The sequence below is a fragment of the Geospiza fortis genome, unplaced genomic scaffold, assembly GCF_000277835.1.
Source record: "Geospiza fortis unplaced genomic scaffold, GeoFor_1.0 scaffold221, whole genome shotgun sequence".
NCBI lineage: Eukaryota > Metazoa > Chordata > Aves > Passeriformes > Thraupidae > Geospiza > Geospiza fortis.
In genome coordinates, this window is record NW_005054395.1 from 1,318,145 (window position 1) to 1,342,422 (window position 24,278).

At 39.0% G+C, this 24,278-nt stretch overlaps 1 protein-coding gene across 1 annotated transcript in view; it reads left to right on the forward strand.

Moving 5' to 3' along the window:
• The window catches only part of ANKFN1 (ankyrin repeat and fibronectin type III domain containing 1), a 103,101-nt gene that overhangs the window by 24,229 nt on the left and 54,594 nt on the right, over positions 1-24,278 (forward strand). Inside the window, exons 2-3 of the mRNA XM_014308954.2 lie at positions 14,837-14,971; positions 19,656-19,857. Of these exons, the coding sequence (XP_014164429.1) occupies positions 19,672-19,857 (186 nt within the window). The 5' untranslated portion in view covers positions 14,837-14,971; positions 19,656-19,671. The remainder of the gene's footprint in view (positions 1-14,836; positions 14,972-19,655; positions 19,858-24,278) is intronic.

Consider the following 24,278-nt stretch of genomic DNA (forward strand, 5'->3'; position numbering starts at 1 on the left):
CAAGGAGTAATTAGAAACTCACAGGCTGCAGACTGGAGTGGAGAGGAGGGACTGAGGTACCGCCTGTAACCTCAAACTAGTTGTTCCCAATATTTTTAAAAACACATCCTATGAATCCAGTAGCACCAGCAGTGTTGAATGAAGCGACTGCGTGCTTGAGGCCTGAACAAATGGGGGTGTATTTTGGTATGAAATTCAGTGAAAAGCTGCAGTGAAAAGCTGCTGCTATGAATGTGGCTGGAGTTGTACCAGGCTCCAGGACAGCACTGTGACTCCTGGTGTCACACCCCTGCTTGGAAATCTCAGTATTTTTTCCATGACCAAGGGGGCATCTTTGATTGTTTTGACAGGTTCATTGATCTTGATACCAAAGAGCAGCTGTGTGGAGGCTTCTGCTGTTTAATGCCACGTGCTGTGTGCCTCAAAAATCACAAAAAAAGGTTAAAAAGGCACACATTAAAATGGCAGAACTGCACTTCTCAGTCGCACATCAGTCAGTGCCCTTCTGAGACACAAAGGTTTGTGCTCTGTTAAGTGCAGCACTGGGTTTGTGTATGCGAATCGCAAATGTGGGTTTAATTTATCTTGTAGTAGTTACCATAAATAGCCTTATTATAGCTGATGTTGTAAGTGGGTGGGCAAAACAAGAGTAATCATAAAGGAAAATCTAAAATTGTTCATTCACAAGGGAGGTCATCAAAGAACAGTTTCTACCTACAGTCACTGCTGCAGCAGTGAGGTTTAATGGCTGTGTAGGTGCTTTAATATAATTTAGAACAGAAACCATGAGCCTCAATGTGTGCAAAGCCTCACACTTTTTGGTGGAACTGGGCCTGTAAGTCTCTTTGCTGTTGCAGGCTGAAGACAGCTGAAAGAACTATCAAAACCACAACTTTAATAAAAGCCTGAAAATGTAGATTAAAGCAGGATTCATTCTATTAATTTTTTCCTTGGATGGAAGTTATTTCAGCTACATTAGAAACTTAAAGAAGTGTCTGTTAACTATTAAAGTCACTGTTTAATAATCTAGCAGACATGCTTGGAATGGCATCAAAAACTGTTTCATGTAAATTGACTCAAAAATACATTAAATTGCCTCATTTTTGAAGCAGTTCTATGTCACACAGCTATTCAAGCTCCACCAAAGGTTATTTGAGGACTCCATTTATGTGGGACATCTTTCTGCTGATAATTTTATATATTTTATAATGAACGTGTCTCACATTTATCAAGCAAATGTCTTTTCCCTTTTAATTTACAGAGTAAGGAATATATGTAAGAAAACAGTTTTTCTTTGCTGCCATGAGGGAAGGGAAATGTACCAGTGCTTATTAAATTACTATGTTATGGTTTGTTTAGGACATAATTAAGACATCAATCAGAAAGGGTTGATTCCTTCAGTAGCAAAGTTAATGAGATATTAACCAACATTTTGAAGCTTGATCCAAGCTATCATTCTACTATTTCACAAATCCCCCAAATTCCTACCTTTATGGTCAGTGGTAGTGTGAAAGAAGACTTTTAAATTTTTCCCTATAATTTAAAAAAATGCTTTATTTTACATTCCAAATGTAAGAAAGCAATTTTGATCATTGCAATAAATTTCTAGATAAAAGTTATCACTAAACTGTTTTGCTTTAACCTGCTTGCAAATTGACAGTGCAGTGTCTTTCTGGGTGGCAGAGCTTGCACGTTTTGAAGGCACTGACAACCCTTGCTGAGTGAATGCACCACACTTCTGATCATTCAATAGAAAGCATAAAAAAAAGGAAGAGCTCCCAGAGCAGTTTGTCCCAATCCCTCTCTGAAGGACTGTATTTCACAGGAATATTGTCACCAAGGTGACCATCAAAGCAGGGAGAAAATCAATCCTGACTTTCTGAGAGAATGACACAATCTAACAGGTATCTAAATATTTTCCTTAGGAAACTTGATGCAACTTTTTAAAAGGAATCTTCAATGACCTTGTAACCAGGCAGCACAGAGGTGATAATTGAAGCATCTTCAGACTGTAATGAACAGCTGCTGAATTGCAGCAGAAAACTGCAAGTTGAACATTTGCACAGATTTCTTATCATAAAATACCTTTTTGTTACTTAAAATCTCCTGGACAGCTCTTTATCCATCTCTTCAATAAGTTGATATCATTTATATTTCCCTATATAATAGTTCATCCAAATGACTGAGATTGTGGAGGCTTTCCAGAAAGACAAAAAGCTTGAGATAAATACAGGTATACCCATTCTCAAGCAGAGATCCTGGATTGTTTGCTTATATTTTCAAGATACAATAAATTAGTGTTGCTTTCATTGTTACACAGAGTCCATGTAGTTTTGCTTCATTTAGCTTTTGGAAAAGCAGATTCCTATTTCCTCTGGCACAGAATACACTTAACAGAGAGGGTGCCCTATTTTTTCAGCTGTTTATGAACTGCTGCTGTAATTGAAGAACTATGATCAGAAGTTGCTTTTAGAATTCCCCTGCACGTTTTCCTTATCCTGTCACAAATCCATTCTAAAGATAAATCTGAACACATCCTGCACCATTCCTTTTAAAGTTTTCTCATTGAATGATCCAGATACACATCTATAGGAACTTACACAATTATTTACTAAAACACCACCTCTCTTTCTTCTACTGACTGAAATTGTATCAGTTTGAACTGGTGAGAATTATTTATCTAAGAATATGGCTACTCCTAAGACAAGGAATTTTTCCATCTCTGAACTTAAACCTCCATCTCTTTTGGTTTCTCTATAATCTATCCTCTGTCTATCTTTTGGTACTGATTCAATTTTCAGCATCTCTTCCTGCCTTGAACTTTATCTTGAAGAAATTGTGGACACAAGAGTGATTTCCCTTATGAAATCACTATTGCTAAGCCTTTGCAATTTTTAAAGAAAATCTGTTTCAAGGTTTAAAAAAAAAAAATCTATCTCCAAACAAGTGATAGATGGATGCTGCGCATTTGGATTCCCCGACAGCTGCTGTGATGGTATCAGTGGAGGTTAAAGAGACTTTCTGCCTGGCTGTTCAGATTTCATACTAGGTGCCAATAAGGAAGTAGTGGGTATTAGCAAAAAGTTGCAGAATGTTCAGCCTGTGGCTAAGAAAATCTTACACATCTTCTGTGCTGTCCAGCAAAAGAATCAAACAAATCAAAACGTGCTCCTGGAGCAATTGACTGGCTCAGGGCCTGTTGGAGTTAACAGTGCTCAGTAGCTTTGGATGGGAATTTCTGATCCTTGACTGATCATATTCATTCCTCATTTGTTAAGGTTTTTTGATTATATTTTTGTATCATTTATTCTTGATACAGTGCTATTTTCAGGACAAGACAGATAATGCAAATGTCATTTTCTGACCTTTTTAAATCATGACTCATCAATTGTAAAGAAACACAATTCTGGGGTTTTTTATTTCCTTATCCATTTGTTCCTGGATTTAAAAAAAAGTATAAAATCTGGTGTTATTTCAAAAGGTGATATTATGTAACAGTTTCCTGCTTGTTTTGTCAGAGACAGAGTTGAAAATGAGTTTATATTGGACTAATATAACATACTCTTTATAGAGAGAAAATGGGGGGAAATCCATTGTAATTACTTTTAGATTTCCATTCCCTTCATACTTCACTCATAAGCTTAATTTTCTCACCCATCTGTGTATGCTAATTGGCTGTATTAATTATTTCATATTTAAAGAGACTACTTCATAATTAGTTGGTTGTATAATTTGAAGCAAATGTTACAGTGAATTGTACCATTTTTTTTATTTGGAAATCATCTGCAAGCAGTTTTCTCAAAAGTGCTATTTACAGCAAATTATTTACCTGGTAGTTATCCTTCAGGAATTGCTCTCTAATAATGTCTGAAAACTGATTTGGGGTATCTAATATTTCATTTTTAATGTATTATGTCAGTCACTTTTTTTTAGATGGACACCTATGGATGTATTAATTTTCTGTAATTCCTTAATTTTCTTGATTGCTTTTCAAGGAAAGGAAAACTTTTCTGAGAAGACACCTGGTTTTATATAATTGTTTGCTTGGAAATACAGTTCAGATGCTGCTTTGTGTAGATGAAGGAAATTAAAAGGAGCTGACTGTGCTTTGCAGCATGCACTGGAAAAACCATATCTTCCAGGGAGACAACTTTCACTGCAAATTCAAAGCTTGCCACTGCAATCCTATTGGATTTTCTTGTATCCTCGTGATCACTCCTTTATTTCCCACTTCCCGTTTCAAAAGTATTTCTGGTATGCAAGTGACATTCAATTCTTGCACTGTCATCTCCTGTGAGCACCTGTGCACATTTGGAAATACTCTAAGAATGTAGAAAGAGTTTTCTTTTCCATCTTGACAGCTGATTGACAACGCAGAACAGCAGTAGCTCAGTACTGCCAAGGTTTGTAGGGCTGGTGCTTGTGCTGTGATTTTCTGTTTTGAATAGCTGAATCTAGGGTTGAAGAAGGAGATGAAAGTAAGTATTTCTCATGTGCAGTGAGGTTTCATATCTGTAACCCCCTGGGAGGCTGTCCCTATCCAAACCTAAGATCTGAGCCATCAGATCTGTAGGAGATATGCAAAAGGCAGTAATTTAGAGAGGTTGTTATTTTTTGCTAACTAAATAGAAGCCCCCATTATGGAATGAAGATCATATTACATGGAGCTGTGGAATTTCACATAAAATTAGAGAAGATTCATTTCACTTTTAAGCCTGAACTCCTTATTTTTCATGAGGGCTCTATGAATGATTCTGGCTGAAAATACCAGTTGTATTTTCCATATTATTTTTAAAAGCCTACTGAACAAAATGCTGCTTATTAAAATACCCTTCAATGGTTCATAGATAGGTTTGTGGGAAAAACTCTGACCAAAATTTCTGGTTTCAATGGTGTATAACTATTTCCTTAAACTCATATTAAAAGTATTTGTAATTCTTTTAATCAGGTTTTCCTACTACTTATATTTAGAAGCTAAATTCTGTATAAGTAAAGGAGATTCTATGCAATCTTTGTGGTGATGGACTGGTACTATTAAGCTTGAATCTGTGCTTGTTTGAATGCTAAAAACCACAACTGCTTCACTTGTCTTTTTGTGTGTCTCACAAAGTCGTATTCTCCCAGCACAGCTTGTGTGCTGATATATCAGAGCATTCAATTTTTAGATTGCCTATTTTCAGGAGAGGCTGGTAGTTAGGCTGGGATTTCTCACCCTCCTAAAAAATCATTCTTTAAGTATTGCACCTCTCTGAAAAAAAAAAAAATTTTAAGTGTCTGGGTGTTCTTCAGAAAATCCAAAGAACTATATTATGAGAATATGATATCACAGTCTCACAGTTGTATTTAAACTGTGAGACTGTGACATAATAATGGGCTCAATAATCAAACTTTCCTACGACATCAAAATACTAATACTCTAGCTTTTGCTGAAGTGCAGGTTCATTTCTTAGTGTTAAGCTGGTTTTTAATATAGACTAATTTAAAGAAAAATGATGGAATCATCCATTGGCCATCAGATTTATTCTGTTGTAGCTTCATGTTATCTAATGTGTGGGTTTTTCAAACACAAGTACCAATGTGGCATGTCAGTAATTTGAAAATTCAGTTCCATGGTAACTTCTTGAAGGGAGGCGGGTGTAAAATAAGTTAAATGAGCCAAAATTGGACAAAATTCCAACATTTCTGTTAAGCCATATAAGGAAGGATAAATAGGCACTGGAACAACATTAATGTCCAATTCCAGCTCTCTCACAGGTCCACTGAGTAACCATTACATAAACTCTCCCTGCTTTCATTTTCCTGTTCCATCTATTTGCAATCCATGAAACTTTTGAGTGTTTGTACTTAGAGAAGTAATTCCAGTACAAAACACCCATCCCACTGAAGTCAGTGAGAAAATGTATCTCGGTCTTCTGGTAGAATATTGCAAAAGAAATTACTCTGTCATTGAAAGCTTCTTTGTTAAAAAATTTAAATGGATTTTTTATTTTTTTTTTTTTTTGTGGCTCCTCTTTATCTATGACTCAAAGTTGTTCATACCAGCTTGGCTTTTTTCCCCCTTCTCTGTAGTTCAATATTTCTCTCAAGAAAAGTCACCTTATTTGTACTGAACATCAGGCAACAGAGCCATCTGCACCAGAAATTCTTAGAGCAAACCCAGTGATTCATGTTGAACTCTGCTTCTTCCCAAGTGCCACTGGAATAACCAAATCAACCTTCTGGTTTTAATCCGATTTAGATAAAAAACAAAGCCAGACAAAAAATTCACCCTTCATACTGATAGTGGCTAATTTTCAAATTCTTAATAATTATGGCCCCTAATTAAAACCAAACTACACAGTTTTATTGGACAGTACAGGCAAGAGAACAGATCAGGTGCTTCCAAACTGCTGGAGCACAAGATTTTCTGTTACAGGATTGTATATATTAAATTGTTATTCACTTCATTGCAAATCCATGCCTTTATTTCCATCTGAGTAGCAACACTAGATGTTACATGGGATTTTTTTGCAGTTGTGCCTGTTTGGAAAAGTGGATAGAGGCCCAGAATGAATTCTCCCAGAATGGTGTCTGCAAAGATGAAAAATATATTCTCAATTGCAATCATTCAAAAGACCTGCATTGAATGAAATGCTGCAAAATATGACCTAAAGCATATTATTTACCAATTTTGAAAATGTCACAAAACAGGTATCAAAATTGGTGTAATAAATGTGGACATTTCTGTGTACTTTGTGTGTGTGTGTAAGGGGCTGTTTTAGGAGGAAGGTTGAAGCTGTAATCAAGAAGAGCATCTGAAGTAAAACCCGGAGCATTTCTTTGTCCCAAGGCTCAGGTGTCACACTGATCAGTGCGACTTGAAGGGTAATTCTCTTGCCAGAGAGAATATCTGTTAGATTTCACTTGGCCTCAATGTTGCCTATAGCTGAGACTGGCTGCATTACCTTGTGAGAATTCAGTGCAGGTTTGTGGGGAGCTCATTACCAGTTTTCAATGACACACATTCACACAGGCCATGCCCCTTAAAAAAACAATGCAGAGAAAAGGTACCCAGTGAGAGGTTTCACATTGTGTGAATTCAGTTAATTTTTCCTTATGGCACCTCATAATTTTCCAGAACAGAGATCATTAATCATCCCAAAGTGTGTAGAAGTTTGGGCAATAGCTGTAAGACCACCAAATGCTGACCCTGAAGGAAATTAATTACTAAAGGTGAAAAGCAAGTGTTTTCTTAAATAAGCCACCTAAGCTGCCTGGTTTTGCAAATATTTATTAACACAATTCAGATGAAATCAGATCAGCACTTCTGGCTGGAGAGAGTGTTGTTTCACTGGACCAGGAGTCCTCGTTTCCAAATCCATATTCAATCTTTTAACACAGCAGCAAATTATATTCCCCATCTGTCTCCTGTGACAGCCCTAATGAATGTAATAACTGGATGGTGGTGTACAAACACTTTTGAAGTACCTCATTTATAAAATATAGGAAGTCGTTATTTATAATAAGCTGTTGGGGAGTTGGGGTTTTATAGTTTTTGAAGTTTTTAATATTTTCAATTTTCTGCATGTAACTGAAACATAAGTGAGCACGTGATAACCAAACATTCTTGATACATGAAACTCTTAGGGCAGGGTGAGCCTGATATCTCAAATGTTTTCCCAGCCAATGTCTCTGTTCTAGGACTAACAAGTGCTTTACCATGATTCGCAGAACAAAAGGTCCTGAGACTGAACCAGCTCTGGCCTTGAGCTGTCCCACCCACAGTGAACCTGGGCACTTGCCAGAGCCCTGCTGTGTGCTCTAAGCACCTCCTGCCCTGAGGTTAACCAGCATTGTTCTTTCTGATTTGAGGGTGAGTGAGAAGGAGTAAAACACATCCCAGAGGGTCTATGAACAGGATGGAAGTTCGTATAGACTTTTGCCAACACGTCAGGATTTGGCCTATACCACAACCCCTCCTTGAAGAATTGGCCTGATAGCTGTTTTCCAAGGACTTTGCTAAGTCAGAGTTTGAATATGGCAAATAAAGCCCACAATTTTATAGTCTGAATCAGATTCTCTTTGACCTGCTGGAAAACAGAGTAAGTCATGCTGCAATGAAACACATGAATGAACATTTCAGCCATGAAAAGTAGGAGTTTATTTCAGATTAATTTCTCACCTTTGGAGCTGGTTGATGCATTAGTTCAATGGAATGAAGTGAGAGGAGTGGGAAGAGGGGCTGTGAACTAAATTAATCCAAAAAGTGTGTGCTCATTAGGGAGCAATTATCACTTTGTATTCTATCTTGTTTGTGAGATGGAGATGGGACTTGTGGCAACATGGCAACACAGCAAGGCCAAGTACTGATGTTTATTGCTCAGTGAGAGGCTGGCATGACTAATTGAGAGGGAACAGATTCATCAGGTTTAGAGCTTAAGAAAAGTGATGGCAAGATATTTTCATGAACTGCTATTCTCACTACTACAGTTTTTAAAAGCCTCCACTACGGTAAAAAAAAGAATTATTTTTGTTAAAGCATTATATAGATCTGCTATATTCCAAACAGACAAGATTTGATTTCACTTCTTATCTTTTAATTTCACTTTTATTGAAATGTTGCACTTGAGGTAAGAACAATGCATCTTTTGAATTTTGCCACTGATTTTGCTGTGCCCCACACCTCTTATAAAGGATAAACAATCATATGTCCTTGTCTCTCTAAAGTATAAAAAGGTTTCAACAAAAACTGTTATGTCCATGTGCATTGCCTATGCAGTAAACCTTGGATCTTCATGATTTGAAGCTATTATAACTTCTCAGAAAAAATGAATGTTTAAGTGTTCATTTGAACTTATTGTGAAAAAGAATGGCAGTGGCAAATCTAGAATTACTTCACAGCAATCTTTTCTATTCTGTTTGGGCTTTTTCATTGCTCCTGTGATGCATTGGTTTGGAATTCCTCAGAGTTATTTTCATTTAAACTCAAATGTACATGAACATCAGACCAAATGACTGCAGTATGAATTCCAGCTTGTGGAAGATTCTCACAGCCAGGCAGGGGGATGCTTCCCTACTGCAAAGATAACCTACAGAGCTGTTCACAAAAGCTGATTCAGGGAGACAGATCTCCTTGTGGTTCTTCCTCTGATAATGCAGACAAATAGGCTCTTGGTTTGAATTGTTGTTATCTTGAACAATCAGTCTCCATCAGGATCTGGACAAATTATTCACCCCAGGTAAATGTTACCCTTGGAAAATAGCCCCTCTCTTCCTACTCTTTGTCCTCAGTAGCAAAGTTTTCCTGATATGGTACCTTACTCTGGGTTTTTTTTTGTGGTTTTGTTTGCTGCTGGTTTTGTGTATGTGTTACTTTTTAAATGTCTGATTTTAATATGTTAAAGTCACTAAATGCCATAAATAGACTTCTGCTTTAATCAGGGCAAACAAGCTGCTCTTTAAGGAGTATCTGCTTAGTGAAATAAACAGTGCTTGGGGTTCAGAAAATAGCAGGAATTTGTTCTTCTGTTATCAAAGTTCTTTCTTTATTCAGTATGAAAAATAATGGCACTTGTGTAGTACTTTATAATACATGCTCTTATACAAGTATTGAAGAAAAGTGAATCAATCTTCAGAAACAGGCCTTATATTAATAAGTATACTGCTAATTACTACAATCATACAAAAGTTGCAATGACACCTATCTATATATTTGTATGTTCTTTTTGTTTTTTTAAAGACTGTGTCACAAGCCTAAAGATGCCTTCAGTTTAAAAAGAAGGTGCTTCTGTGGGATGGTGTGTGTCTGCCTCTGTTCAGCTTTGTTCCATGCTCAACTTTGCTAAATTCTGGTTTTTTCTTTATCCTTTCCTAATCTAGAAATTGCCAGCTATGAAAAGCTTGTTAATTTCTGTTTGTAAAATGTTCTGGTGTAACTTGAATTAAATGTAGTGCAGCTGGGAGCAGTCATGGCTGAACAATACATGGCATAAATTATCTCTATGTGGAGTGTCTGACTAGATAACATAATCAACAGGAGGCTGACAAAACATCACAGCTGCCTGTTGTTGCTGACAACTTCATTATTTCCATGATGTTCAGATGGGTAATTTGTTTCTGAGGACCAGCAACATCTTCAGACATGTCCAATGGTCTCATGTACTTTTATAGGCTTCCTGAAACTGCATGTGTTTGCACAGATTTAGGGGGTTTTCATAATCTGGGGAACAACTGCAAGAACCACCAGCAAAGAGCTCTGCTCTGCATTGGTTTTGCAATAGAGCAGCATTCCCATGTATCAGAATTGGTGCACACCTCCTGATAGGTAACAGCAGCTGCCCTTTGATTCCTTGGTTCAAACAGGGAGGGCTTTGAGGCACTGATGGACTTCTTATACTATTTTATTTCTGTTTACCTTAACTTACACTCCAAAAGATCCCAAATGACTCAGTAGTTTTGTAGCTCTGACAGCCCAGGCCTGATTCTATTCCACTGCAGCCAGGAATTATTATTCTCAGGAATTTTCCAAGTAAAAAGACTAGCAGGGGTAAACAAGCCACTGTGACTCTATGAAAAACATGCCATCTTTAAAGAATTCTGACCAAACAGTTCTGAGTTTCTGCTAGTTCATTTAAAACCATATTTTGAAGTACAAGCAGCAAGTCCACAGCTGCCACAAAGCTGAGAATTCCTCCCATCTGCACCTTTCCTCTGGGAATCTGCAAGCCCCAGGCACGGGTGCATCTGCCAAGTCCAGCCCTGCAGAGAGCCGGGATGTGCCGGGTTCCAGGTGGGGCTGACAGGACCCTGGGCTGGGAGCTGTGGCTGCAGAGGAAACCTGGGGCAGCCAGGGCTGCCAAGCCCAGTTCCACTTGTCACTGACATCACATTGCCTCAAACATTTCAGAATACTTGGGGAAATTATTTCTAAGCTTAGTCCAAACACAATTATTTTTTCTTTACTCACAATTTCAGAATTTTTCAAGCTCGATCATGTCTGTGACTGATCAGCTGGGAAATATTTGTCTTTTTCATAAGCATACTGAATACTTCTGTGTCTTTGTGGATAATAGGTTATTTGCTATGGATTTGGATCAAGAACACTGGCTAAAGTAACTAGTGAAACAGTAAGACTCCAATCAATGTCCTTGAAGAAACCCAAGAAACCAGGGAACAGGACAGAGAATAAACAAATTGGCAAAGGGGTATGTGTGAAAGATGATAGGTAAACAAGGAGCCCGAGAGGCAGAAATTGCCAAAACCAGAGTTGGAATTTACTCCAGTACATTTTGTGTATAAAAATGTGCAAGAAAGAATGAGTGTGGGGACAAAGAAACATACACTTTTATGTGTTTGGGGGTTTGGTTTGCTTTTTATTTTACCTTTCCCACTGAATATTTTTGACTGTATGAAATTAACTACCCCACTATCTTGTTTCAGGGAGAAGAGTCACTTTAACTACCTTTCAAGTAATGGATTTTCAAAATGAGAGTGCCTACAGGTGTCAGAGTTAGCCATGTTGTCTTGTTACCTTGAGAGGGGGTGGAGATCCCAACCCCTGATATCCAATCTGCCTGGCTCCATTGCTGCGACAGTGGATGGAGATCTGATATTTGAGCAATATTTGTCCCTTTTGTGGGACTGTGAACAGTCTAAAATGCAGCTTTGTCTCTTGTGAGTGCATCAGCTTTGCCATCGTCGCAAGTAAAGTCAGGCTCCATGTCAGTTTCTCCGCTCCAAACTTCCCACCCAGTTTCTAGTGGGAAAAACCAAATGTTTTTCACAACCACGGCACGCGATGTAAAGCAGGGACACGCCGGGGTCCGGGGATGGGGGGATGCCCTGCCGGGCATCGCGTCCCGGGACAGGCGAGCCCTGCGCGGCCGCCGCTCCGGGGCCCTGCCCGGGCTGGGGAGAGCTGGGTGGACGCTGCCACCTATCGATGGATGGAGGAGCGAAACCACAGCCCAAACACGGAGCTCCTCATCCCAGAAACCTCCCAAGGTCTGCGAGGAACAAGCAGAATTTGCTACGTGGAGTTAATGGCCAACACAGCGCTAAAAACGCCTGGGGTGTGTAAAGCTGAGAACCACACAGGGTGAAGGTCTGGGGGACTGTGGCACTGAATCAGCCAACTTGGGCAGCCTCCTTAACAAAACGTACCACTAAATGTACATCTTCACAAAAACATGCAGCTTCAGCAGCAGTAAGAGCAACAGCAGCTTGTGGGATCAGATCTCCTTGTGTGCTGCAGGCAGGGAACTTCTGACTCACCAGTCGTGGAAGGAAAACCTGTCGCAGTAGGTTAAGTCAGCAGTGTAAGTACAGCCAGCAAAATGCTCTGTGCAGCTATGGAGAGTAGAATGCAAGGGCAATAAGAACTGGATGGCTTCTCTGTCCTCTGATGAAACCATCAAAGACTGAGGATGGTCAGGTTTCTGCAGGAGATCAGACTAAAGGATCTTCTTCCACGTGTTTCATCATAAACCCAGGGTCTATTGGTTTTGTAGGTCTTTTAGTCTTCTTCATTTCTAGAACTAGATGTAGGTGCCTCTCACAGTTATTCACAAACATTCAATAATAATTTTTAATAATTGCATTATTATCATTTGCTAAATGTATGATTACTTCTTTTACCTTACTGGGCATTGTTTTGTGTCTTCTGGATTTTGATCAGGCTAATTATGAATTTATATTCATAGGTCAAGAAGATTATAAATAAATTTTCTCAAGACAAAAAAGCTAATTGTATTTCACAAGAACTAGGCTTGGGCAAGAAAATATCTTGACTTCTACTATTCTACTAAATACTGTTTGGGTAGAAAAAGGACTAAGCATTTAAAAAATCAAAATGGCAATGTAAAAGGGCTGCTTTCCACCAAGCTGAAGGGAGAAAGCAGAAGATAGAAGTATTGAACCACAATGAGAAGGTGCTAGAAATGTTTAATAGACTGATTTCTGGAAATTCACTCTATGTTTTTCCCCTGAAAACAGCTGGAAATTGAGAATTCCTTTACAAGTGACTTCCATAGGTGAGGTCTATACAGGCAAAAAAAACTTAATTGGGGACTTTGACTTAGAAGAATCATCCCTATTTAGCACAGCACTGAAAATGGAGTTCCTAGGCTTACATTTATTTTTAACTGATTTAGACATTTCAGATTTTCAGCATGTTTTTTTCCAGATAGTATCTCAGTGTTAGAGAGGTATTTGGTGGTTTTTGAAAGATTTCCAATTCCCTCCTGTTGGCAAGGAGCAGTGACCTCAGTCAGCTCTCTGACTAATGATCCTTGGAAGGAGCAGAACAAAAGAGGGAATCCTGTAAATGGAGGGCCTGTGAGTTTCAAGGTACAGGAGAAGGAATGCTGTGCATAGAATATTGTAATAGCATTTTGCAATTCTCTGCTGCAGCAAAGCAAGTAACTATTTGTATTTGATATTCTCATTATACCCTATAACTATATGCATTTGATATTCTCATTATTTGCATTTGATATTCTCATATGCCCACATGTCTGTGTGCATGTTTACACACACATGTACATGCAGGCATGTGTGTTGATAGAAAACCCCCAAAGAATGGTTTGATCCATATCCAGATTGGTTTAAAAAATACAGATTATCTTCCAGTTCCATGGCATACAAAATAAGGCCCAGGATTACATTTTAGCTTCAGCTACTTGGGCAAAAGGATGCCCTTGGGTATGAGGCACAGCACCCTTAGCTGAGGTTTGAACTGTGGGAGAATCAGGCTGATCAACGGATTTTGGGAGGTTTCCAAGATTTTCCAAAAATCATGTCTGAATAAAACCAGGGAAGAAAACTGAGCAGATTGTAAAAGTAGCTGTGGTATCTCCTTAAAAATAATCCAAAATACTTTTTCTGTAGATATTAATGGTCACTGGCTAGGACCCAGGAATTGCTGTGTTTTGGTTCTTTTCTATTATCTGATGTTGCACTGGAGTGTTCTGATTGCATGAATTTAACCCAGTAGACCGTCTAGAAGGATAACCATTTCCTAGGTTGTTGTTAATCTTTGATTGTCACCTTCACTGTTTTTAGAACACTGTATATGGGTATTTGAAATATTCCACATTTGACTTTGTAATATTTTTGTGGGTTTCTGTGGGTTCCAGCATTTGCAATTTTTTTTGCCCTATAGTAAAAAAATGAGATTTTGAAATATCACTATTTTCCTATTTTGGAAGCTCCTAATGCCGACATTACAGGATCTGCTTTAGCATCCGTAGAGTGTGCTTTTGTTATCCATTTAATAATCTTTTTGAGGCGTAACCTGTTCAGGCTGGGAGCTTTCCAATGATGTTGCAGATGTCCCACAGCTATGGCTATGCCTGCTGCTTTTGTTGCTATGATTGCAGACAGCTGTAGTGGTAGCTTGCTTGGAGAAAGAAGAAACAATACATCACATGCAACAAGCACTACTGCACTGTGATTTTTACCCCTTCCTCTCGCTGTTTTAGCATAAAACCAGCTGCTTGAGGATGGCTGCATTAATGTCTTTTTGCTCATACTTCATGCCAAATTAATTACAATCACAGTTTTGTTTACTCTGGCAGTAATTATTTTTTCTACTTGCACGCTGTGCTGCTGATCAATTTTAAAGGCTACAACAAGCTAAAAGCACACAGAAGTCATGGCATCTTTCACATGGAGGCTCCACATATTAGTCACTCCTACAGCTGCACAGGTAACTGGGACAGAGTTAAGGCACCAAATATTCTACCTGTGATACAACACTACTTGCTTTAAATACTGTTCTGCTCTGAGGTTTTAGCAGCAATCTTGGACTTCAGTAATTTCTAGTAACAGGCTTTTTCATATCTGATCATTCATGCAGTGTAAGGAAGAGATTTACTCATTCTGCCCAGAGGCTGAGCCAGCAGAGACAGCAGAGCTAATGTGATTCATTGAAGGAAGAGTGGGGACAATTAACAGCAACTTGTTCACCTTTTGCCTTGGATAGCCTAAGCTGGTAAGTCGAATTTAACTCTTTAATGCACATATTCCTAATTACTAGTTTCAAGTATGATTGATTCATAAACATACAGTCCTGAGGGGTTTCTCAGCTGTTGTGTTTTTCTAAAATCCAAGAGAATGCTTTCACAGCTATGCTGTGCCTTACCAATGCACCTGTCTTTAGAATGTAGCATGTATGTGCCACAAACAACAGAGAGTGATCTACAATTTAGGTATTTCTTTTTCTTTCTCTGCAACATGTTTTTGAGAGACATGAATATTAGGTCAGTATTAGACAATTAAAAAGGAAAAAAACCCACAAATCTTTTGTAAAGGTAACTATTTTATATTCATTTGTATTTGAATTTGACTTTTAAAGGACCCTGGTGATGGGGAATAAAATGGTTCTGTGCTTAGGTGCAAGTAGAAATCTGATCACAAAGATGAAACTGCAGGATGTGCAGAATGAAATATGACCAGGGAGACCTTGGTCCCTGGTTTGGTTCCTAGCTATAGCAAAGTGACAGTCACGCTGGTTTGATGGGTATTTCCAGGGCAGGGCAGTAACTGTTTCCCCAGAGATCTGCTGCAAGACTTTTGTGCTCTTTAATTCTTGGAAATGAAAACTGCTATTAATTATGTCTGGTTATAAGGGGAGCTGCTGCTGTTATTTTTTCTAGTCCTGCCTTTCCCAGTAAAAGCTGGTGCTGTGCTGCCTGTTGCAGTGCTCACCTTGCTGTGGGGGTGCAAATTAGGTCACACAGGGATACTCCAAACCATATGGAGAGGTCCTTATGTCATCCTGACCCATGTCAGATTTGTGCAGAGGCTTCCAGATGTGAAAATCTCAAATGGGGCTCTTCTGCACATCTTCTCTTTCTAAATTATTAGTCTTCCAGGTGCTGCAAAAAATAGTTCTGACAATGACACATCCTCAGGCTAAGTGCATTTCAGCTGGGGTATTTGTTGTTTCAATCAAGACAATGCACATTTCAAGTCTCCACCTGATTGTTGAGGCAAGGATATGGTTGTAAAAGAAATAAAATTAATGACTTTTTAAAGAAGCCTAAAAATACTCTCATGAAATAGTTGATTTCTGTAAAAAATTAACAGCACCCAAAAACCCCTGTGCTTTCCATCACAGAATCATGTGGACTGAGCTGTCTCTTTTCCTTATTTCTTCTTATGCTTTTCACCCACGATTCTGCCCAGTCTCATTCCTATTGCTCTACTGTGAGTCATTTCCAGCCTAATAAGATACCACTTCCAGAAAGTTTTACAGAATATTCAACTTGCCTTTTTTTTCATTTCATACCTTGTATGTAACTAGGAAGGATGCTAAGTACAATAATCTGCAGTAGCATTTTGCACTTTACTGTTTCAGTACACTGGTGAAAAAATGCAGCTTGTTCACATCATGTCATTCCAGCTATTGATTTATTGTTCCACAGTTATCCCCTTCTTTGGGGATATTGATGGTGAGTATACAGGGAACACATCTATGTTTCAAGTCATTTGTGATTCACCAATTCTGTGTGGATAGCAAAGATGCCATCTGTTTTATTGTTAGCTGCTATTTCGAGGGTGTTCACTTAGCTTCTCTATAGATTCACCTGCTCTTGACTTCACAGAAACATTGATGAGATTATAAAAGATTCTGTTCTCTTCTTCCATCAGTGTCAGACTATGGGTCTGCTCTGGCTTTTTAGTGACAAAGCTTCCACGTGTGGCAAGGGCACGCTGGGGTTACTGTCCTCAGAAGTTGCTGTTTAGGTGGTTACCAACACACTGTTGTTTTCTTCTCAATTGATAAATCCTGGTTCATTGACCAGATCAAGGTGGGAAGGACTCCAGCTACCCCAAGGAATGGCAATATCTGGAGTCAAATTATGTTTAGTCACAGTCCCTAAGAACAGTAACCCATGCCATGGGAAACAGGCTTGGTAATTAACTGCTCTGAACCTTTCATGGGTTGGTGACACAGATTAGCACCTCAGTGATGCCTAAATTTGCTTTGGTTCAAAGCTTACACCAGCATTCTAGAATGCTGTAACAGAGACTCCAGTTTCTTTTTACAATGTACACATTGAAACAGAGAAAACAGCCCTGCCAGCTGTCTGGGTTTTGAATGTGTATTGGGACAGGTGTCACTAGAGCACCTCTCCCAAAGACTCTGATTTCTTGGAAAACTCTCCAAGAACTGACAGGTGCTTCTCCTTTACTTGCTCAGGTTAGTATTTTCTCATAAAAGAAAATGCAGCTGTCAAGCTGTTCTCTGTAGAAATTTGAGATTCTGGAAACAACTTCTCCCTTCTCAAGAAAAACTTGAACTTGATGACTTTCAAGAGATTCTGTGAAGAATGTCTGGGCAACTGGGTTGAAGAAGATGGAGACAAATACATTTCCTGCATTAGTGAAGGTTGGAGAAGAGATAGGGCTTTCTTTGGAGTCAGGCTGGCAAAAATCCTTTTTTTTGTAATTATTAAAATCCTTGAGAGTATTAAAGTCAGCAAGGAGGTAGTTTGGTCTAGTGAGACAGGGGAAGGACTTCATCAGCCAAGAGAACACTGACAGAGGTATAGGCCTTGTTAGCTTTAATACCAGGCATTCTTGTTTTGTTTAACTAATACCACAATAGGTAGGAGAAGTCCTAATAAGTGGATGTTCCTAATTTATTCAATGTATACTTCCTAAATATCTACACAACCCTTCAGTAAATTCCCATATTGGCTTCATGAACCTTTTAACCTCTCTTGTGCCACTCAGATGTGCTGAGCCTGTTGCTTTTCAAATAAAAACCCATAATCCCAAAGCAGACAGTGCAGCAGGCTGACCTGCCTTTGAATTAAGAATTGGGTCTGCTCTTCTTTGAGGTTAGGTTTGCGTGGCAAATGCAAACTCTTCTTTCTGTCCGGAGTTCACTACCAACTGTGTGTTAGTATTTGTGTGTGGTATTTGGAATTCAAAACTTGTAGTCTTAGCATCAGATTATTTTGGAAAATTGAAACTTCCTTTACAAACATGCCTATGGCACTCCCTGGCCTATTTTTATTCCCTGTTTGGGTCTGTGTTTTGATCCATACTTTATTGATGAAAAGAAATAGTTCTTGAAAACAGAGCTAAAGGGAGAAATTTATGTGGGACAATCTGTAGCGCTATGTACTAACAGAAACTGAAAGTGTTACTCTAAATAACTGAGAATTAAATTATTATTATATTTGGTAACTTCCTAAGTTTCTTTAAAATTCTAATAACATAGAAAAGTGGGAAGCGGATAATCAGTTTACTCCATAAACTCAGAGAAAACCAGTCAAAAATCCTTGCAGTATTGCTGCCTCCTGAGACCCAGAGAGCTTCTGATCATCTCCACACTTGCACATTTATTTCAGGAGTGCAGCTCACATAATTCCCTTTTGATTGCACACACTGTTGTTCTAATGTAACAAAGTCTTTTCATCCCGTATGAAAATTGTGTTGACTCTGTCTCTCTTCCTTCAGAGACTTGGTCTCTCTTCAGTACCCCAGGAGCATGGAGAATATGTGAAATTAATTGTAATGAGATACTTTTATGCTCAGGGTGTCTGCTCACCACAGTGTACTGTGAGAATGGAAGATATAGAAAGCTTAGGAGACCTGGGTGGTGTCTTTAATCTTAAGGACAAATACCTGCCAAAACTAGCCCCAACAGCAGGATGACTGTTTGGTAAAGAATGCTTTTACTGGAAATAGTCCTTAAAGTCTGGTCCTGCCATCCAATTTGCTCAGAAGAAGACTGAAACCATAAGAACAAAAAAGAATTTGTATCATAGTACAAAAAAAAAAAAAAAAAAAATTTCCAGAAAAGATACTCTGAAAAGGTAGCCAGGTTTACTATTTCAACGTGTGAAGTCTCCTGGAGAGGCATTCTGCCTTATATATGTGTACAGACTCATCAGGGAAAAGTGAAGAAATGGTGCATTTTTTTTTCACTTTTTCACTTAGAAATCCATAGGGATAGTTTCCTATGCCTGCAGTTGGGTCAAATCTGATTGTTAGTTTACCTTTAAGGTAAAGTTATTTCCATGTAACATACTTCCAGAGTTAAATATTAATTCAATTTTTCTTAATACAGAAAAATTACTGTAATGATAGAGCATAGAAAGTATTGTTTAATTATGAGATAATATATAAATCCAATTAGGTGAGGCAGTCAGAGAGAGGCAGCAGTCCCTCTTGGAAGGGTTTGTACTCTAAATGGACAGGGCAAACACAGAGCAGGATAAAGTAATACAACAAATAGACACAACCAGTGCCTGCCCACTATGTGAGGAAAAAGCCACTCCTTATGAAACTGTCCACAGCAACATTTACTTTTGGGTGTCACTTTTTTCTGACGCCTGTATTCCCAGAACTCACTCTGCAAAAACATTGTTTCCCTCATTAATTGAAACTCCTTCTCCTTATATGAATTAGCAAATAATTCGGGGGGGTCTGTTTTATTTTTCCATCTTTAATTGTCTGTCTCCATAGATATCCATGGGTGTAATTCCATAAAGAGCAATTTGCCATTGAAAAAGCCCCGAATGTGCCTCTGTGCAGAAGGTGTGTGTGAAAGTGATTTTAGGCCCAGCAGCCTTGCACTGTGTGTTTCAGTGACACACTTCTGATCAACGATGTTGGTCTAGCAAAACCTCACTAAACAGCTGCTGTTTTCCTTCTAGAAAACCCTGGCTGAGAATGACCCAGCAAATGCATAACTTGAGCCTCCTGCAGAGCAAAAAGCACAGCATGCCCTCGTCGCCCAGCGCGGCCAAGCGGCTCTACCGGAACCTGTCGGAGAAGCTGAAGGGCAGCCACACGTCCTTCGACGAGGCCTACTTCAGATCCCGCTGCGACCGCCTCAGCCTCCGCAAGGCCTCCATGGTAACACCACCCCTCTCCCCTCTCACATCGCCTTCCTCAGCTGCCTTTTCATCTCTACTATTCTCTCATCTCACTTTGTTCCCTGACGAGTGCGTGTGTTCTTCCCAGCCTTACCATTAATGACCCTTTGTCAAAACAGAGTTTGACCTTCTTGAAGGGTAAAGACAGGCTACCCACTCAAGTGGTGATGCTTTATTTTAGAAGTAAGGTTGTAGCTTGGCACTTACATGACAAAACGTGAATTAAATCTATAGATGCAAGTGTTTCTCTTACAAGAAAAGAATAAAACATGTTTTGAGAAAAGTGAAGATGGCTTTTAATAGAAGTTCACATTTTTGCACAGAGCAAATGGAACTTTCAGGCATAACAGATAAATGTAAGGCTGCTACCAGACTGTGGTGATGGTCAGTAGATAACACTACGGAAGAAAGAGATCACATGTGAAGGAGTCTGGCCTGGGTACCCCATCGAAATCCCAGCCCAGCACTCTGGTACCAGCACAGTAAAATATAGAAACCCCTGCTGGAATTAACCCTCACAAGGGCTCCCACTGCTGTGAGTGCTAATGAAGTTACACAACCCCCAGTGCACATATTTTAGGGAATGGACTTTGTCTCTGAAATAACAGCCCAATGTAAATTCAGTGTACAACAGAATCTTTTCTACTTGCTAGAGGAAGATGAACCTGCTTGTGGATATTGCCAAAGCAAAATAAATCCCACTTTTTCCTAAATAGGAAAAATAGACACATTCTTCAACTTCTCCTCTGAATTATTTTGAAGGAAAGAGTTTGTCTCCACTTCTGAAGAGCAAAGTCTAATGACATTGTCTGAATGCACCAGGAGATGCCCCTTGGAACCAGCACTCTGCTGCACTCAATCAGATGCTCAGTGCATTGCAGGACTGAACTCAGTATGGCTGGGCCAGATAACAAAAATACCACATTTTGTCAGAAGGAGAAAGGACACTCTAGACTCCTTTAATACAAGTTATGTAAGAGACGTATTATATAAGAAGAATTGGAAATTATTTTTAATTCAATTAGCTGATGCTGTCCCCTAGGATTGTGCTTTCCCAAAGTCAGAAGACCCTTGCATGACCTGCGGAGACTGTTGTCTCTCTCCTACGAAGAAAGACATGACCTGAAGGAAGCAGAGGACCATGACTGCTTCCTCTCAGCTCTTCCAGAGCCAATATATTCTTGTTTCATAAGAGAAGCCTGAAATTCAAACAAGGCTTGTGAGCTGGAGACCAGCCTTTTCATGGTAGCCAGCTGTGGTGTTGGCTGTAGCAGCAGTGCTTTTGACGCTGTGGATTTCCAAATGTTTTTCGGTTTGTAGGGATGATTTGAACTGAGGTCTCAAAGTTTGAACTGTGGGGAAAGATTCTTTAGAGGAATTTTTTTAGCCACTATCTTATCTAGTCTTTTTTTTAATTCAGCTTCAATTTCAAGCGTGACTGAGGGAGTGAAGGAGGAGGATAAACCAGTGCTGGGGACAAGCCAAAGCAGTCTGACATGTAGGCTGAATGAATTCCAGTCTATGAGCATATCTTCTGACCAGTGTTTATCTAAATACACCTTTCAGATTACATTTTCCTTCAAACGTGGGCTCTTCTGTCATACTTCACTAATAAGAAGAGGAGCTGCCAGTGAGCTGAGCCAAAGGACTGAGGAGCAGGGCGCTGCTGCTGCGGGCTGAGTCCTCTGCTAACCCTGAGCCAGTAACTCAGAACCTCAGATCTGTCCCTTTTCACTCTGATCTGCCAGCAGTGGGAGTGCCTATTCCATCAGTTATCATCATTGGGAGACTTGATTTTATGTTGTGTGGATGGGGATTGAATGGAACACAGACATATCTGTGCTAACTTTGTTCCCCCAGCACACTACACTGTCATGGGAGTGTCACAGCTTTTGTCACTGACAAAAACCCAGCAGAGGAACCTCCAGGTATCACCAGTCTGGGGTCTGAGCTGGTGTCCACAACAGGCAGTGAATAGACTCCCACTGAACTTGAGAGCCTTTGGATCCCATTCTATCCATTCTGCTTGTTGTTTTCCCAGTTTTCCCTAGAAATAAACAGCAAGAAAACTATTAGTGAAGGGGTGGAAATATTCCAGGTCAAGTTACTAGCTCATGTATTTTCTAATCATTGAGTTTCTGTGCTGCTGAGCTAAGTCAAGGAGTAAAATCATGTCTCCAGACAAGTGAACAACATTTGTTAGAATTTGTTTTCTTTCAGCTTTGGCTTGTGAAGAGTTTTCTTTCCACTCTCTCTTGCTGTGCAACACTTTCCATTCAGTAAATTGTTGTCTTGCTGCAGACATTGCAATGTCCCAAAATAGCTTTATTCTTGAACTCATGTTTATCAAAACAAGTCTTTGCAGAAACTACTTTACCACTTTTTCCAACTCCAGTAGTACATAGTGGACTTTTTCAGTCAAACTTAGAGCAAATAGCTTGAAAGGGGCATTTCATTTTAATTAAGCTACATAAGATTGCATTTCTAAACACTCTGGCACTGAATCACTTACTGGAACATGGTTATTACTTACTGCAAAGCAATACTGTAGTTCTTTTCAGTATATACATTTGTGCATCACAGCAACACCTAAATAAATTAATCACATAGCACAGCTGTCCAGCTAATGATTAGAGGCTGCAGGACTGAGTCAAGGAAAAAGCAATGTAAAAACTGCTCCTAAACTTCACCCAATCACTTTTAAATGTGATTAAGTTTTCCTTTGAATTTAATGCTTTTGTCCTTTCAGAGCAGAAGAAAGTTATCTAGTAAAGGTAGATGATTGCTCTTGTTGGTATTTGTGACAATATCAGCTGGACTAAAATAGAGCACTGGGGTTTAAAGATATTACTCCTTATACCTGTTTGGATTTCTTATCCCAAGGCTCCAGGTGTCTGAGACATGCTGCAATACTAGAAAGTCTTCTACATGGAATGTGATAAGCTTTCTGCAGCAAACTATATTGTTTTCAAATATATATCTGTTTTCTGTGTGAAAGCAAATAGGGAAAAGTTGGTCAGGTGTGTAGAATGTTTTTCTGGACTTGGAGAGCTGGGCTGAATGCAGATTTCCAAATGGGGCAGTTCAGTAGCATGGGTGAAGATGTAATAGATACTTTGCTGCCTCTCCAGGATGTTTTTTGACTGTCTAGCAGAGTTTGATGTGCTCTTCTATGGATGAGGGATGCACACATGACCATTTAGAAAGGCCACATCACAGCTGCCATGATTTTACACTCTTTGAAGTTACAAAACTTGCCAATGTATTTCAGCCGATTGCCTGTGTCTGAATTGCTCCTTTGGAAAACCTGATATTTGCAATTTGATCTTGTAATTGTTTGGATTGGATGAAGCAGCTTATAATAGTCGTGCTCTGTTTCTCATTTAAATCAGTGCAGCTTTTTCAATCAGATTTCTAATGAAATGAAGAAATAGAAATTTGCTTTTATTTTTTCCCTTTTGGTGAAATGTTCTTGCCAGCCGGTCAGTTGGCAATGGCGTTTACGACAAATTTAACTTAAACATGTGCTTAGATTCTGCTCAGCAACTTACTTAGGGCCAAAATTTCACAAATACTTCAGGTATTTCATTTGGCAAGCAGACATCTGAAGATGCATTTTCAAAGCACACCAGCAGGTCTAAATCATGATAATCAAAAAACCCCAGTTTAAATCAAAATTTTAAAAATAATTCTACAGCAATCTGACAGGTAGGTAAAATCTGTTTAGGGGTGTGTGTGGGGGGGGTGTGTGTGTGTTTGTGTATATTTAAAAAGGACAAAATGCCTTTGTCGGCCATAATTTGGGCTAATTTCAGCTATAATTGTGAAGTTAGCCATCTCTCTTTTATTATCATGTAATAGTGAATTTCTGGTTTGTACAATGGAAGAAACTTACGGGATGTAGTACAAGATTTCCTGAGTTTCTCACAAAATTTGAATTAAAGCCAAATAATGATATTGAGCACTTAGAGTAGCACTCTACAAATGCTAGCTCATTTAACTTTTGTGCACATATGTAAAGCAAATCAAAAGATAATTGCTTATTCTGGTTTTTAAAAAAGGGAAATCCCTGTGTGTACACGGTGCCACAGAAGGGAGAATGTGAGGAGAGAAATAACTACCTTCCTGTCCTGAGTGAGCACCACAGCCTTTCACTCAGTAATATCATCAGATTTACCTTTTTGTTCTGCCCCCAGACTGTTTCCAAAAATGAACTTAACCAAAAGAAATGCAGACCAATGCAGTCATTCAGTTTCCTTCAACCAATTCCCTTTGTAATATGCTCTTGATTAATTCACTGCTAAATAAGTAGATTTTCATAGCTGTGATTACAAGAGTAATATGCTTAAAAAGTCTATCTGTTCACTATTCTGCATCATAATAATAAAGTCTCATAGAGTG